The 17,732-nt window shown below is 37.2% G+C and overlaps 4 protein-coding genes and 1 non-coding gene across 7 annotated transcripts in view; 1 reads left to right on the forward strand and 4 right to left on the reverse strand.

Annotated features, from left to right (window-relative positions):
• The window catches only part of GSTs2 (glutathione S-transferase sigma 2), a 469,518-nt gene that overhangs the window by 281,107 nt on the left and 170,679 nt on the right, over positions 1-17,732 (reverse strand). The window lies entirely within an intron of this gene.
• On the reverse strand, positions 313-396 carry TRNAL-UAA (transfer RNA leucine (anticodon UAA)). Its single transcript has one exon. It is a non-coding gene; the product is annotated as a tRNA-Leu (tRNA).
• On the reverse strand, positions 2,843-6,143 carry LOC114242351 (uncharacterized). Of its 3 annotated transcripts, none has more exons than XM_028173477.2 (4): positions 6,046-6,143; positions 5,794-5,918; positions 4,748-4,918; positions 2,843-3,080 (listed from the first exon to the last, which is right to left on the reverse strand). In XM_028173477.2, exons 2-4 carry the CDS (start codon positions 5,846-5,848, stop codon positions 2,869-2,871), a joined length of 438 nt encoding a protein of 145 aa, XP_028029278.2. In that variant the 5' UTR covers positions 5,849-5,918; positions 6,046-6,143; the 3' UTR covers positions 2,843-2,868. The 3 variants fall into 3 exon arrangements, with proteins under 3 accessions (XP_028029278.2, XP_089594281.1, XP_028029277.2); XM_089738155.1 differs by having other exon boundaries at positions 6,036-6,120; XM_028173476.2 differs by lacking the exon at positions 6,046-6,143 and having other exon boundaries at positions 5,794-6,014.
• On the reverse strand, positions 8,754-15,437 carry LOC114242399 (uncharacterized). The gene is made up of 3 exons (XM_028173537.2): positions 15,190-15,437; positions 10,828-10,989; positions 8,754-9,027 (listed from the first exon to the last, which is right to left on the reverse strand). The coding sequence occupies exons 1-3, from the start codon at positions 15,251-15,253 to the stop codon at positions 8,792-8,794; spliced, it is 462 nt and encodes a 153-aa protein (XP_028029338.2). The 5' UTR covers positions 15,254-15,437; the 3' UTR covers positions 8,754-8,791.
• Positions 11,262-15,038, forward strand: LOC149503328 (uncharacterized). Its single transcript, XM_089740119.1, has 2 exons — positions 11,262-14,315; positions 14,397-15,038. The coding sequence occupies exons 1-2, from the start codon at positions 12,904-12,906 to the stop codon at positions 14,488-14,490; spliced, it is 1,506 nt and encodes a 501-aa protein (XP_089596245.1). The 5' UTR covers positions 11,262-12,903; the 3' UTR covers positions 14,491-15,038.

Below are 17,732 nucleotides of genomic sequence, written 5' to 3' on the forward strand. Positions count from 1 at the left end.
GACGTTTATTTCGCCGTCTAGCTGCTGAATCCGTGTTTTTCTTTGTGAATTGTAAACATAAGAAGCGTATGGAAAAATAGAGGTTGTAGTTTAATGTGGGATTACTAGAAATTTTACTCTTAAACTGTAAAAATAGGTAAAATTAGTTTAAATAAAGAGTTACTATAAAACCAATGTTCATATTGTTTATGTACATAATATATTGTTTGAAAATTTATAAAAAACATGTTTCCCTTTGGTTACATTAGCTTGCATTGGTTTTTTTTATTAAAAACAGATTTATGTTAATTTAAAAAAAGACCACAATAAGTTTGTCAGGTGTGGGGTTCGAACCCACGCTCCCTCTCGGGAACCAGAGCTTAAATCTGGCGCCTTAGACCACTCGGCCAACCTGACTTAAGAGAATGGTTTTAATTTTGCATTACTATCTACATTTCATAAATGCGTACTTTAATTAAATTCAATAAATATTTTAGTGTCTTTTTATATATTTGCATTTTTGGAAAGTATATGAGTAGATTTTTATTTATGACTAGCCGTACTCACCCACTTCGCTGGGTATTTAAAATTAACATTATTATTTATTGCCATTAATTATTATTAGGGAATCCAACACTCTTAAAAATATTAGCCTATCCATTAAGTACATGTATTTTCTACATGGATAGCAAGTTTCAAGTCAATCGGATGCATGGGTCAGTAGTTATAACGGAACATCCGTAAAAACCACTGTAGGTTTATATGTTAGTATAGATGTAAAATTTTTAATCTTCTTTCAAAGTGGTTGTGAGTTGTACGAACATTTTCTAAGATATAATATTTAAGATAAATTATTATTAAGACTGGATAATAATATTTCACTATCATCATCATCACTGCTGTTTTTAGACCTCGACCAAGGTTCGCCACTACTGCTTTTTTTTTTAAAGGGATTTTATGACCTGGTAACTGAGACCTTTAAGTCATGTCTTATTTTAATTTATATTCATATTTTTATGAAAAATGATAGTATTGAGTGAAATGAAACGAAGATGATTAATTTGAGACATTAATCAACTGGGATGAAATTAAATGAGATGCGATGAGATGATATGGGATGAAATATAATCTCAGTAAAATGGTGGTCATTTACTGAGATTTTTTCAGTGGACTTTTTGGAGGATCCCGAGAAGTTACGTCCAGCGGCTCTGTTTCATTTTCCCACATTTGTGCACTTTCACAGATATTAAACCACCGTTATTACACATTTAAACTCGAAGAAACACTAAATTGACAAAATAAAACAAATCACACAACTTCACTCCTCGCGTTCCCGCCAAAAAGTCCGCCACTACTGCTATTTCTAGTCTCTACGTTACCGGCACCTAGCGGATTCCGATAGTAGTAATAAACACCGTTTAGGAATTCTGAAATAGTAAAAATCGAGAAAATTTACAGCTTTATACTATATATAATATTCTTTGTAGTCGTCGTGGCCTAACGGATAAGACGTCCGGTGCATTCGTGTTGAAGCGATGCACCGGTGTTCGAATCCCGCAGGCGGGTACCAATTTTTCTAATGAAATACGTACTCAACAAATGCTAACGATTGACTTCCACGGTGAAGGAATAACATCGTGTAATAAAAATGAAACCCGCAAAATTATAATTTGCGTAATTACTGGTGGTAGGACCTCTTGTGAGTCCGCACGGGTAGGTACCACCACCCTGCCTATTTCTGCCGTGAAGCAGTAATGCTTAGAGCTTATATCTCAAGGTGGGTGGCGCATTTACGTTGTAGATGTCTATGGGCTCCAGTAACCACTTAACACCAGGTGGGCTGTGAGCTCGTCCACACATCTAAGCAATAAAAAAAAATACACAATGATAAATAATAGTAAACAGGATCGTTTAACTAACTTGGTGCGACATGAAACTGGCACAATGTCAATGTCCAAAGGTAAATTTGAAATACCCATTTTTCAAAATTACTACGGAGATAGAACGTTAAAAAAACGAGTTCCATACTTACTCAATAGATTACCCGAGGACGTAAGACGTCAGCCTATATTAAATTTGCTAAATTTAAAAGTTTATTAAAAAAAACACTAGTTAAATACGTTGTAACCGTTTACGGAAATTAATTGTATTAATATAACCTAATTTAAGAATTTTTAAGCTATGTTTTTATATAATTTTTTTTTCAAGGTGGGTGGCGCGTCTACGTTGTAGATGTGTATGGGCTCCAGTAACCACTTAGCACCAGGTGGGCTGTGAGCTCGTCCGACCATCTAAGCAATAAAAAATAAATAAAAAAAAAACGAGTTACCTGCAGTCAAACTGCGTAAGCAATTTTGCGGGGCATGGTTAAAATGAAAATGTAACTTTTTATGAATAAATATATTACATACATACATTTTAATTTGTTATAAGTTGGGTCTCACTGCTTCTATCAAGTTCTATCGCATCACGATAATGGTTTGAAGGGTTGTATCGTCGTTTTTCTAATGTAATTGCAACTTCGTCCCCGTCTCGGGAGGATCAGCAGCTTTCATTTTGTGATGTCTAGTGGATGTCCTAAGGTCTGAGATGGTCTTAATACTACGCCAATAAAATGCTAATGAATAAAACAAATAAAAAAAGATTTATTTTAAGGCGCCATCTGTATCTCATATTAGAGACCTCGAAAGTATTAGTTGCAAATGCTATTGACAGATGGCGCTTACTTAAAAAATATTAATTACTGAAACCGACTACCTACTGTAATGTTTATTAACTGTGTAAAATCAGTCTACTCTCCCGCCAATTTATGAAAAATCTAAAAATAGCAATGAACACACTTTTTTCTTAAAATAAAATACCATTCTGAATATAGGGTTAAAATTTTATTTACGATAAACTTCTTAATAACAACAAGATGGCGATGCTTCCGATCATTCGAACAGGATGGACGCTGTGCGCCTCATTACAGTCATCTGTGAAACATTGGCACACGGTCTCCAAATGGTCTTCATTATCCGCCATGTAACAGTCGCGGTGATGACGTATCCAACCACAAGTTCTGGTCACCCGAACGTCCGGTTCGTAGCCTTTGTGGAATACTGAAAAAAGGAAAATCATTTTATAAACACCTCCAAACCATAAATAGAATACAAATTTATTTTTCTTCTGTCTGTATCTCCACCGCCGCGCCGGTCGGTTTTTCACAGTCGATTTCTTTAAATACTATTTTTAAGACAGATTGGAACTAAATAAAGAAATAATGTAATTATTACCTAATGACCCTTAATTATTTAATTACCTACCCTTGTTTTTTTATCCGATTTCAGTGATAAGGTTGTCAATTCGATTTTTTATCTTCTATATTCGATTTGTCTTTTTTTTTTCCCCTACCTAAGCTGGTAGCCTTGAGAGGCTATTCCAGCGTAACCCTAACGTTTGTAGGTGAGCTCACGGGGCTCAAACCTGATGACGTTGCTAACACGAACCCTAGCAAGAGCCGTGCTTCGCAGAATCTACCACCGGATCGGAAACGCGACCCACTGAGAAGATCCGGCGAGAAACTCAGTGGGCTGTGTCTGAGAGTTAATTTACTCGTCGAGCCCTTCGTCGCAAGCGACGGGTTCGACGAGAACGGTGACCGGTGCTTGAAATACCTAAAAGCACCGTTAGTGGATCGGGAGGATCCGAGATGACGTGTTTTGGGCGACGTCGACTGCTTTCCATTCTGTCCGCAGGATCGGGAATGTAGTTACCGGCAGCGACGATGAGAGGGTTCTCGTGTCGTGCCGCTTTATCGAAGTGGCGCATCGACGCCGACTGAAGATACTTACTGATGGACTCTAAGTCCAGGTCGTCATGGAGGTCGACGTTCCTGACGAACCACGGGGCTCCGACGGCTATCCTGCAAAAACGGGATTGAATAAAATTATTCAAATGAAAGGATTTTAAGTGAGTGCGGGCCGCGTGAGCGAACACTACACTTGCATAGGTCATGACGGGGCGTATGCAAGTTTTGTAGAGTGTCACCTTATTTCTAAGGGACATTTTACTTCGCCTGTCATCCTTCTGTCGAGGGTGACGCTTAAATATTTGACCTTCGGGGCCCACGGTATGGGCTGGTCGAACATCGTGATTGGGCGAATGGCGGAGGCGGAGGTGTCGACGCGCCTAGACGGGAGAGGGATGCTCAACGTGGGGTTCGGAGGGTGACCCCTTCTGAAGAGCACCGCTGTGCTTTTCGTGGGGTTGATGTCGATTCGATTTGTCTTTGGTCTACCAAAAAAGTCGCAAACGTCGCAACTCTACTAAAACTAGACTTTTTGGCGGGAACGCGAAGAGCTAAGTTGTGTGAATTGTTATATTTCGTCTGTTTAGTGTTTTCCCAGGTTTAAATGTATAATAACATAATAACGATGGTTTATTAATTTTTTAGTATCTGTGAAAGGGCACAAATGTGGGAAAACGAAACAAAGCCGCTGGACGTAGCTTCTCGAGATCCTCCAAAAAGTCCAATAAAAAAATCTCAGTAAATATCAACCGTTTTACTGAGATTAAATTTCATACCAAATCATCATTTAATTTCATGCAATTTATTAATGTTCCAAATTAAACAACATTTCAATTCACTTCATATGTTTTTCTTAAAAAAAAAAAATTTAGGCTGTATGGTGTGATACCTATGCCTTTCCAGTCGGAAAATAAAACTACTACTACTCTATTAACCAAGGGACCACTTTTTTTTAAGAATGCAAAAGCTGTCAGTTACTGGTCTGCATTATCTTCCTGCAGAAGAAGGCGTGGTGTCCTGAAGATACGACTCCACTTCCGCAGTGGGTGGTCGGCAGGTACTTGTCCAGCGTCTCGGCGTCGTATAAGGCCGGCTCCAAGCACATTGTATTGTTCGCACTGCTGCATTCGTAGCAACGGATCGATGTTACTGACAATCACAGAAAATTTAATTTAAAAAAAATTTGTTTTTTTTTCTGTCAATGTGTAGTCCTATTATTCTCTTTATTTTAGCTATGGCAATTACCTTCTTGCGGTGCCATTGTTGCCAGTTGCGAGCTTAAAATGTTTGGTCTATCCATAGAGTTAGTATTACTTATTAACTCCATGGGTCTATCTCATAGTAACTGTGATGGTTACCGGTGACCATAGATGTACTAACACAGCTACATTAGGACATGAAACGAATTCCACATTGTGTTACAATAATTATTCATTAAACTATATTATGTTCGTTTTGCTTTTTTTTTTTATTTCCTACCTAAGCTGATAGATAGCCTTGAGAGGCTATATCAGCGGAACCTTAACTAGTAGATGAGCTCACGGGGCTCAAACCTGACGACGTTGCTAACACGAACCCTAGCAAGAGCCGTGCTTCGCAGAATCTACCACCGGATCGGAAACGCGACCCACTGAGAAGATCCGGCGAGAAACTCAATGGGTTCTTGTCTGAGGATTAATTTACTCGTCGAGGCCTTCGTCGCAAGCGACGGGTTCGACGAGAACGATGACCGGAAATGATATAGGTCATCGTAGCGTGAGCAGAAAATATTATTACGGTTTGATATTTAAGCGTACCCGACATAAAATCACCGAGTTTGCCTAGTGAACAAAACTTTATTTTTATTAAATACAAACCAGAACTAATTTCCTATTTCAACGCGATTGGAATCGAAGTGAAGAAATTACGAATTAAATTTAAATATTAAAATACATTGTGGATTACGAATTTAAGATCGCCAAGTATTATTTGCACTTTTGACATTTAATAATGCTTAGTGACAAGATAAAGAAAAGCAGACATACCCAGCTTCATATGAAACGATAACAAAAACAAAATAGCTCCATATTTCGATAACATCTTATGTTTATTTTGAGTCCGAACCAATTTTATTTGTAATGAATCGAATTAGGTATTAAGGTCAGGATTCCTTGAACAAAAAAAAACAAAAGTTTATAATTTCAAAATATCGAAAAAACGCGGGAAATTTTAAGTATCATTATTTTATGTGTATTATTTTGATTTGATTTTAAGTCGTCAAACGTACTAATATTTACAGAGCAAAATGCAACAGCCATGTGATTGGAGTGATTATTATGGAACGCTGTGTAGTAACGCGAGCCGACCGTATTATTCTGTAAACTGTGAAAATTTAGATCACGGGCGCCCAAATAGATTAGTCATAGTTATTTGTTGAAATGTTCGGTCAAGCGTGAATAACATACTTGAACAATTTTGTTCGACGCTTTTTAGGGTTCCGTAACTAAACCCAAAAGTCGTATATTTTTTTCAGTCCGTCTATCACATTCTACTCGGAGCAAATCAGCATCATCACTACATAGTATAAAACAAAGTCGCTTTCTCTGTCCTTAAATCCCTATGTATGCTTAAATCTTTAAAACTACGCAACGGATTTTGATGCGTTTTTTTTTAATAGATAGAGTGATTGAAGAGGAAGGTTTATATGTATAACTCTATGAATAAATACTGATTATATATTCGTAGGTATAACTAGCTTCGCCCCGCGGTGTCGTCCGCGATACGACAATAACCGCGAGTAACATCGCGGGACTCGGCTATCAATAATAAAATTTAATGTTTCCGAAGCGAAGCGAGGGTGGGTCGCTAGTCATTTATATAGTATTTTAAGGTGACTATCTATTCTGCTACAGTGGTACAAGAGAACTCAAAATTATAAAGAAATATGTAACTCCATACATCTAACAGCGTATAAATTGTAATGCATTTTTTTTTAAATATCCTTTAATGAAAATCGTCTTGGATTATTTTTCTAAGTTACTTAGGTGTTGATATATAGGTTAGGTAAGTGTTTTTATTATTTTGCTAACGTAATGTCAGCAGTGTTCTTACGTATGCCTACGTTTGCCGCTAGGGGCGCTGTTCCAACTCCATACTACGCGTTCGAGATGTTAATAAGCTCGTACTGAGCACATTGAAGTTAAATTGTATCTCGTTTATCTTCAGTGGAGCACGCTGGGGGAACTAATCAGTTATACTATATTTATTGTATGGGCCTGGTAGGAGAGCGTCGGTGAACCAGTACGGGTAGAACTTATGGTAAACCGTAGAAGTATTTTTATTTAATATAAAATGGGCTAATATTATATACCCTTTTACTGGCAGTAGGACCTCTTGTGAATCCGCATGGGTAAATACCTCCGCCCTGCCTATTTCAGCCGTGAAGCAGTAATGCGTTTCGGTTTGAAAGGGGGGGCAGCCGTTGTAATTATACTTGAGACCTTAGAACTTATATCTCGAGGTGGGTGGCACATTTACGTTGTAATGTCTATGGGCTCCAGTAACCATTTAACATCAGGTGTGAGCTCGTTCCCACATCTAAGCAATAAAAAAAACCTAATGATAATTAATATAAATAACCTAACCTCACCAAATATCTTGCTGTGTGAAGTACAATTTTTAATAAACGCGATTTTCCCATCTCTTCGCGACATGTTCTCTTGCTGTGCAGGCCTTCGTTATTTAATTTTATAACGGTATTATTATGAACGGTATTTTTGGGTACATTTAGGTACTGTTTAGTTTATATTTTAAAAGTGTATAAATCGTATTTCTAGCTGGCGTCCCACCGATCAAGCTGGAAGGCAATAGGTACTAACTACTTCGCTACGAAAATAAACAAGAAGTTGGTATATAGTGATTGGTATATACTTTATAAATATGTACATCTATAATTACGCAAATATATATTTTTTTATATTAAATTTTTTTTTTTTTAAACGCCACGTTAACTGGTCCCGTGATAAGTTCGTAAAGAACTTGTGTTATAGGTACCAGATAACGGAAATAAACGTAACATTTTTATTATACACATACATATATTTAACAGACATCCATAACCCTGGAAAAGACATTTATATTTATCATTCAAATATCTTACCTTGGCGGGATTCGAACCCGCGACCCCCGTATGTAGTGACCATGTCACTTACCACTACACCAGACGGCCGTTATTACATACTATTTGTCCACCGTGAGATTCATTCCTGAACGCTTGATAAGCTTCTTTGCATAACAGAGATAGAAAGAAATTAGGAAAAAAAGATTTGCTTGCAGGATTCGAACACTGTTACAGTGGTATCGTTTGATACGAGTAAGCCGGGCATCTTAACCTATAGACCACGGTGACTTCGAAATTTCGGTATTTAGATCTTACAATAAAAATGGTAAATTTCAATTTCGTTGTAATTTTGAAATATAAAAAAAAACATAAAGTGTTAAACTTGAGTACGGAACCGTTGTCTGTGGACCAGCTATCTGCTACTATGACAAAGAGTACGCCATTTTACAATGGAGGATCAATTTGAGCGCTTATCCACAGTTACTAATGTGTAAAAAATATATTTCCCCTGAGAGTTCTTTATTCTGATTTTGAAAAACATAACAATACGGAAATTTATGCTGTGGAATTGGTGCTACAGTTTAGTTAGTTGTTAATGGCTCGAATAAGACAGAGGTATGGCCTCAACACAGAAATAATATCAAGATTATTTCTGTGGGCCTCAATCGATTATACCTGCCCTATGGCCGGATAAACAAATCGATTTGATAACGCACAAAAATTCGTCAAAATTCCACTAGTAACATTTTACACCTATATCAATTCCTACCACGCTAATATAACCGTGAAAAAAAATTAATTACTAATTCTTGAAATTCCTCTCATTTCTATTATTAAGCAGCGAAACCACTTTTGGCTTACTTTAACTATACATTAAAACACAAATTGTAGAAAACAGGCTTTATTCAATACAATAAATCGATTTAAATCACATTACGTTCCCGCCAATTTCGACAAACAGTCAATATGGCGACGGTAGCTGTCAAAAACGCAACTTTGACGTTTCTTATTGTGGACGCGGAATTGCACATATCACCGAAGCATTGGCACACGGTCTCTAAGTGGTCTTTATTGTCTGCCGTATAACATGCCCGCTTGTGTTTGATCCAGCCGCAACTTCTTGTTATTCGGACCTCTGGTGTTTGTTCTGGGTGGAGAACTGCAGTAAACATTGAGACAGAATTAGAAACACTTATGTTTAAATCTATTATATTTAAATGGGCTTAAAATAAAAACTATATTAAACTACTACTAATGGCGATTGCATGCAGCAAAGGTGTATGGACATGTGATGAGACGAAATGAAAATGAGGTTGGTAAGAGAATGTTAACTATGAATGTGGAAGGATATAGAGGAAGAGGTAGACCTATGAAGAAATAGATGGATTGTGTGAAAGACGATATGTGTAAGAGGGGAGTGAGCGAAGAAATGGTATATGATAGAAGAGGTTGGAAGAAAAAACATGTTGCGCCGACCCCAGGTAACTGGGAGAAGGGCAGGATAATGATAACTATACTACACTAACTATAACCAGTGTGCTTAGTGCGAGTTTTTTAACGTTCTTAACAGCGTAAAAGTTACTCAAATTAGTATGCAGTTGGAACAGCGTCCCTAAAGGCAAACCTAGGCAAACTTTCCGACTCCATACAAATTTAACTTTTACGCTATCGAAAACGATAAAAAACTCGCGCTGAGCACACTGGTCCTTTATTGAGTCGTATTTGCAGTCTGCCATGGCCAAAAAACTATGAATCATTTCAAAGCATTTATAAAAAAAAAAGTTAATGTGTAGGTTAATGTACGATAATTTTAATATCAGAATAGGGACGCGTCAGTGTTCTGTGCTTATGATCGGCACGTCATTAAATATAATTAAACAGATGTGTGTAAAACGCGACACGACCTGCCATTACATCCTTTCAGTCGCGGGCACAATGAAACCTAAACGGAAGTCTATTGTCCAGAAACAGAGTTCGTAACAGAACACGAAGCTGGTGTGTACAATGACAGGTTTTTTAGAAACATCAATATCTGTTAGTAAAGTTAAAATAAAATAAAATAGATCTTCGTTTGACTGTATCAATGACATTGACGATACCCATTGACAACGGTAACCAATTCTCTACAGACCCGGCGGTAGACACCTTCGACGATAATTACTTACTGGTGGTAGGACCTCTTGTGAGTTCGCACGGGTAGGTACCACCTCCCTACCTATTTCAGCCGTGAAGCAGTAATGCGTTTCGGTTTGAAGGGTGAGGCAGCCGTTGTAACTGTACTGAGACCTTAGAACTTATATCTCAAGGTGCGTGGCGCATTTACGTTGTAGATGTTTATGGGCTCCAGTAACCACTTAACACCAGGTGGGCTGTGAGCTCGTCCACTCACCTAAGCAATAAAAAATTTAAAAAAAATTTAGAGATATTAAAGCATATTTTTTTCCTACCTAAGCTGATAGCCTTGAGAGGCTATGTCAGCGTTACCTAATAAGTAGGTGAGCTCGCGGGGCTCAAACCTGCCGATGTTGCTAACAGTAACACTAGCAAGAGCGGTGCTTCGCAGAATCTACCACCGGATTGGAAACGTGACCCACTGAGAAGATGCGGCGAGAAACTCAGTGGGCTGTGTCTGTGGGTTAATTTGCTCGCCGAGTCCTTCGTCGTAAGCGACGGGTTCGACCAGAATTAAAGCAGGATAATGATATAATGATAAGGATAATGATGACTATACTACTACTAACTATAATCAGTGTGCTTAGTGCGAGTTTTTTAACGTTGTCAATAGCGTAAAAGGTAACTCAAATTTGTATTCAGTTGGAACAGCGCCCCTAGCGGCAAACGTACGCAAACAAATTCAACTCCATACAAATTTGAATTAACGTTTACGCTATCGAGAACGTTAAAAAACTCGCACTAAGCACACAGCATTGTTGTTTAATTAGAAAAACCTACGACTTACTTGTCTGCGTGATCTTCCGGCAAAAGAATTGCTTGCTCAACACGTGAGGCAAGGTCTTCCCGCAGTCCACGACAGGGACAATGGAGTGCATCCTGGGAAGGTTCAGATCCAGACAGGCGGAGTTGTTGGCGCTATTGCACTCGAAGCATTTAACGGCCGCGCCTGAATAAAACGAATAGTAATAATCATTGTTATGATAACAAAAACATTAGAGGGTTATTGATTAACAAGTTTTCTGATGTTTTTGTAATGTAACATGTAAAATAGAAACTGGTCCGCAAATAATGATAATAGATTGTTTTCCTTTTAGAAAAAAAAAACAAAGTATGTCATGTAATGCAATTCTAGAAAAGAAAGAAAACTATTGCTGTGTGTTTTCTAAAAGGGTACTAAATAATTCGAATCGTGTTACAAAATTAAAAATTTCAAGCAATATCATAATCCTTATTCGTTTTCGTTTTATTTTTTATTGCCTTTGAAGGCAGACGAGCATACGGCCCACCTGATGGTAAGTGGTTACCGTCGCCCATGGACTTCAGCAATGCCAGGAGCAGAGCCAAGCCGCTGCCTACTGCAAAATTCAAAAACAAAGAGCTGAATATAAACTTTAACATCATTCGATAATGATACATTCACTGCGGCTGTCCCATTTCAAAACCCAGTAACGGACACTTATCTCAAAAATCGTTTTATTGCAAAAACTTGCTAACCTATTAAGTCTCTACCTAGTACAAAAACATCAGCAGTGAAAACTCACATATTATCAGATATATTCAACCATTGATACCTAGTAAGTGCACTATTCACTGCGTTGCGACCACTTTAAAACCTAGTAAGTGACTTTAACCATTTCAAAACCTAGTAAGACTCTGAGACTTACTAGGTTTTCATATGGTCGATGCACCTTACTAGGTTTTTGAAATGGTTGAACACGAAGAAATAACAGGGGAAGTGCGCAGGGGCCGGAGCAAGCCATAACATGTAAACTCTCGCTTCAGTCGGCGTCGACGTGCGAATGAAATAACTTAAACTCTTGTAACTTTATATTAGTTTGTTCTTCATAAAATGCAATTTTACCGTGCGAAAAAGATTATAGCTGCCGTTAATAACAAAAATAACATTATGGGCTGTTATTCAGAGACGGAAAATTGGTAAGTTACCTACAAAATTTCCTTTGGCTTATTAGGTACATGTGTACTGATATGGTTTTATATTATTACAGGGCTTAATGATGTTAACATTCATATTTTAACATTTGCGTGTGATTATTGTTTTATTTTGGTCTTAATAGATACTATCCGTTCGCTCTGAGTTGCCGATCCGTGGAATGCTCGCCAATAATTTACGTAACATGGCGATAAGTATTAACTTACTGACTAATAAAAGTAATAATTAAAAAATTAAAAACAAATATTTTATTATAAAACGCCTTTTTGAGGGGAGTCACATAGTCAGCGGTAGCTTTAGCGCGAACGGATTGTAATATATTAATATATACATACATAATATATGATATATTTAAGACTACTAAGGTTAGCTGGTTTTGGCTTGAAAAATAAATTATTGATTTCTTTACATTAGTATAATATTATAGTTTAAAACTACTGATAGCTTATTTATGTGTTGCATTTTTCCTTTCCTTTGCTTCAGTTTGTCTGCTAATAACTGCTCACTTGAACTTAATGGACCATCCACTTCCTCTTCGCAAAATAACACTGCTTTAATTACTAACACTTTAGGCGTCATTGAACCTGAAGAATTACTTATATTCACTGATTTGGATGATAATTCTGTTCTGATAAATCTGTAAAAGATACTTCTTCTGATACTGATTTTACATTACGGGACTTCTTATTGAATACCTCGTTAAATGTATCTCAATCTGTTGATGATTATCTACCGCAAAATAGACAGAATGAAGCAGATTTTGTAGCTGCATATCCCGGTCCAGTCTTTATTTATAATGAACATGATAATACATCAAACACCAGTACATCACAAAAAGCCGACCCGCAATCTACTGATGCCACTGCACCAAATATTATAAAACTAAATAAAAATAAAATAAAACACCCAATGATTGTGAATAGTTGTGATGGCAAATGTAAGAGGCAATGTACTACATTTTCGCTTGAATTTCGGAAAGAGATTTGGGATAAATATTGGGATCAAAATTTTGTATCACGGCGTAGTTTTCTAAATAAATGCATAAATATCTATTCAATAAAGCGACGTAAGGTTCAAATAGCAAATTCTAATGAAACTTATTCTAAAAAAGAAAGTCGTTATTTTTTCTTGCCAAATAAAGACAACAAATTAATTTCCGTGTGCCGTAACTTTTTTTTGGCAACTCTTGGATACAAAACTGATGGTGTAGTAACAGAGCTAAGTAAAGCTATAAAAAAAGGAATATTGAATGCATCTGTTTATAAAGAAAATAGGGGTGGCAATAAAAGAAAAGTAGATGGGAGTATAATAACTGAACATATCATGACTTTTCAGCCCACTGTTAGTCATTATCGTCGTCACAATGCGCCATTTACTAAATATTTACCAAGACATTTAACGTTGCAGCAAATGTATAAAGATTTTAAGCAAAGAAATCCAAATTTTAAATGTGGGATTGAATTATATAGATTAAAAATAAAAGAATTGAAAATATCATTTCACATGCCTAAGGGCGATAGATGTGTAGAATGTTTGATGTATGAAGAAGAACAGAAGAAGTACCGCGATGCTAACTCAATGCCTGAAGAAATAAGAACGAAATATGAAAACCATAACTTTAAAGCTGACTCTGCTTTACAAAAATACAGACTGGATGGAATTTATAAAAACTCAAACAAAGTCAAATATGTATCAATGGATTTGCAGAAAGTGATTATAATACCAGAGATGCCTCATATTAAAGATGCGTTTTTCATGAGTCGCTTGGTGACATTTAATTTAACATTCGCTCCAATTGAAAAGAAGTCTAGTGATTTTGCCACATGTGTCCTTTGGCATGAAGCTCAAGCTGGACGGGAGGCGAGTGATATTGTGAACGCCATATATGCTTTCATGCAGGCTAATAGGGATATGGAGCACTTGTATATATGGACCGATAATTGTACAGCGCAAAATAAAAATTGGACTCTTTACACAGCAATGATTATGATACTAAACAATTACAGTTTCTCGAATGATCTTAAATCTGTAACGATTAGCTATTTAACAAAAGGCCATACTCACATGTCAGCTGATGCCGTTCATGGTAATATAGAGATGAAGTTGAGAAGACAAAAGAATGTATATGATTTTCAAGATTTTAAAGATACAGTGATGCAATCAAGGAGATATATAAAAGTTATTGAGATCAATTGCAGATATGAATGGCCAAAAAAGAAGAGAGCAGCACGTCTTAATGAACCGCTAAAGCAATTCAATTTAAGCTCCATTGTACAAGTCGAATTTATCGCTGGATCTAGAAACCTTTTTTACAAGACAAGGTGTTACATAACTTATTTAAACACAATTTTAAGTCAGATTTGTTTTACGTTTATGGAATGAACTTAATCTTTACTTTTCAGATTTGATGAGCCTCTCCAAAAGTTGGACTTTCTTATGAAAAAATTTGATTGCACCGTTCCTCCTAAAAGTATTGAAATTCCAAGAGGCATTTAACAAAAAAAAAAGAAGAAATTATTAATAAATTGGTATGTTTGATGCCCGAATCAAGAAAGACATTTTGGTATAATTTACCCGTCAATGACTCGTCTGTCGATTTGACAAACGATGAGCAAATGTCTGCAGCTGAATAGCTCTCTAATATAAATAACTTCTTTATTAAATTTTTTATTTCACGGAATAGTTATTATTTTTCCTACCTATGTAATATAGTTACTAGAATTTAAAAAATGATATGAACTAACTAACATATTCCATAAACTATAACAAAACCTAGCAAATGCTCTTACCATGTTATGAAACTGGTTGCTACGTGAACCTAACCATCGTGTGGCAATTTTTACTGTTAGTAAGGGGATTATAATTTGTAATATACACATATAATACAATATTGGTAGTGTTATGTGTCCATTATTTGGTATTTTATACAATCAATAGCATTTTTTTTACTTTACCTTAATACTTTTTATAGGCTGACTTATTTTTCGTTTATGCGGTCTCCTGTAAAATTTAGTTTTAGGTCCTTACTAGGTTTTGAAATGGGACAGCCGACTGCTTATGTACCCCGATTTCTTGACTATATAATTATATCAAGGACAATGTGACGTATTTGTTTAATGAAAAGCAATCTTATGCGACGTAAAAAAACATTTTTTAGCTATACTTAGACATAATACAAACAAAATTAATACTTGCTTCTGTGTGTAAATAGGAGTAGAACAAAACCGACGATAATACATGATACAAATCGGAACTCCATATTGTAACGCCTGAAGTATATTCCTGAGCAACGTATCAAAAGACAATAATAATATTCTAATATAAAAAAAAACAGTTTTCCTATAAAAATTTATAACATAAAGGTTTTTTTTACTAAGTAAGAAAAGAAAAAATGGTTTAACGACACTTAAATTCACCGGCAGACTGTCAGAGTAGTGGTTGAGTCGTGCCGTATATAGCAAAATGAAGCATTGTGTATTGTGTGTGACTCCAACAATGGGGTCAACCGGCTCACTTCGGTAACAGTCGGATGCTCGAAGGATGTGTTAATAACGTTTAGAATTGATGAGACCCGGCGGCAGCTAGGCTTAACTACTTGAAGGAACGGAATTCCGTTCAACGTACAACGCAGTACTTACTTGCTTTGAATTTATAAATTTACTGGTGCTACGACCTCTTGTGAGTCCGCGCGGGTAGGTACCACCACCCTGACTATTTCTGCCGTGATGCGTTTCGGTTTGAAGAGCCGGGCAGCCGTTGTGACTATATAGAGTCCTTAGAACTGATTGATACCTCAAGGCGGGTGGCGCATTTACGTCGTAGATGTCTATGGGCTCCAGTAACCACCTAACTAAGCAGTAAAAAAAATTGTATAAGTCATCAGTATTTCGTAAAAAAAAAGTTAAATAAAACTCATAGGGCATTTATCTTTTTATTTATTTATTAAGTATTACTGGTGGCACGGAGATCTTTCCAGTTTCACTAAGACAGGTGGACGAGCAAAGGCTTAGCCAGGATGGAAGGGATTTGCTAACATCTGCCCGTGCGCTTCCGAAGGAGACATAACAGCTCAAGAGCAATTGCTTCGCGAATGAATCTACTATCGGAATCGAGACCCGCTGAGAAGATCCGGCGAGGAACTCAGCGGGTTATATGGATACTTTTCTTTCTTTAAAACGCCGACATAATATACATGTTGAATGCGATAATTCTTTTCTAGCAAGTAGCTCGTCTGCCGCCTATCCTTCTTATATTGGGAATGTTTGAGTGAGGACTTGTAGTCAGGAATTAGTGGGAGGATTAAATTAGAAAACGAGGTTAGGATACCGCTGACGTAAGATCGTGATGAAGTAGTCAACCTCAGATCAACGACACGTCAGATTGTTTGAATATTAACTTCATTATTAAATATTTTTAAACTAGCTCACCCGGCAGACTTCGTAGTACCTCAATCGATAAATAAAAGACCTAAAGTTTTGTATAAAATAACTTTAAAACAAACAAAAGGAATCCGTCCGACGGGGGACGTATCAAAGGAAAAACAAAATTGTTATTTTTCTTTAATTCCGAGCATTTTCATATTTATCTACCTTTTAAACCTTCTCTGGTCTACCACAAATAATACAAGTCCAAATTTAGACAAATCGGTTCAGCCGTTCTCGAATTTGAACGTGTCATATCTTTAGTCATATCTCAGGCTAGGTAGTGGTATGCACTTTGCCCTATCATTTCACTGGTGGTAGGTCCTCTTGTGAGTCCGCACGGGTAGGTGCGGCTAACACCACCCTGCTTATTTCAGCCGTAAAGCAGTAATGCGTTTGAATTGTAGGGCAGCCGTTGTAACTATACTGAGACCTTAGAACTCATATCTCAAGGTGGGTGGTGGCATTTACGTTGTACATGTCCATGGACTCCAGGAAGCACTTAACACCAGATGGGCTGTGAGCATGTCCAGCCATCTAAGCAATAAAAAAATCATGGCACTCCACTAGCCAATCAGCACCAGGCGGGACGTAAGTTCTACCTATGCGAGCTTAACGATTCTCTTCTATAATTACTACTCTCACATCGCCTAACCTTTAGGCTAAGTTCACATGACCGCGCGGTACCGCGCGGAACTGCTCACCGCGCGGTACAAGATCAATCTAAGCAGTATTTATTGTTCACATAATAGCGCGCTGCCGCGCGGTACCGCGCGGTACGCTACGACCCGCGCGCAAGTTCGAGTTCTGCAAAACTGTATCTTCCTGTTCAGCTGATCCGCGCGGTTTGAGATGGACAGACGCATAGATCAAAGAAAAATGAGTACCTAGCGAAGACGATATCGTGTCTATCGATATTAAATAGTTTTCAACGCAATCATATAAAAAATTTAAAGATGCAACTGACATCCTAAACTAGGTAGTTAAAAATTTTATTCGTGTAGTCTCAGGTCGGGATATAAAGTTACAAAAAGGCTTAAAGAAAGTCTTTCAATTAAAATAGGATACACCCAGTATCGTCTTTCAATAAGCAAATTGCTTCCTCCACGTCCATTCTCAATCAATGTTGATTCCAGACTCTCGCGCGTACATTCTGTCATGTGAACGCTACCACCGCGCGGTGACGCGCGGTACCGCGCGATCATATGAACTTAGCCTTAGTGTTGGACACTGTAAGTGATTATTCCCTTTTTCCATTTTAAATAATGGAACCTGTGTGCCGAGTGCGAGTTTTTAAAAGTTCTCGATCGCGTAAAA

Source organism: Bombyx mandarina, chromosome 03, assembly GCF_030267445.1.
Source record: "Bombyx mandarina strain Sakado chromosome 03, ASM3026744v2".
In the NCBI taxonomy this organism is placed as follows: domain Eukaryota; kingdom Metazoa; phylum Arthropoda; class Insecta; order Lepidoptera; family Bombycidae; genus Bombyx; species Bombyx mandarina.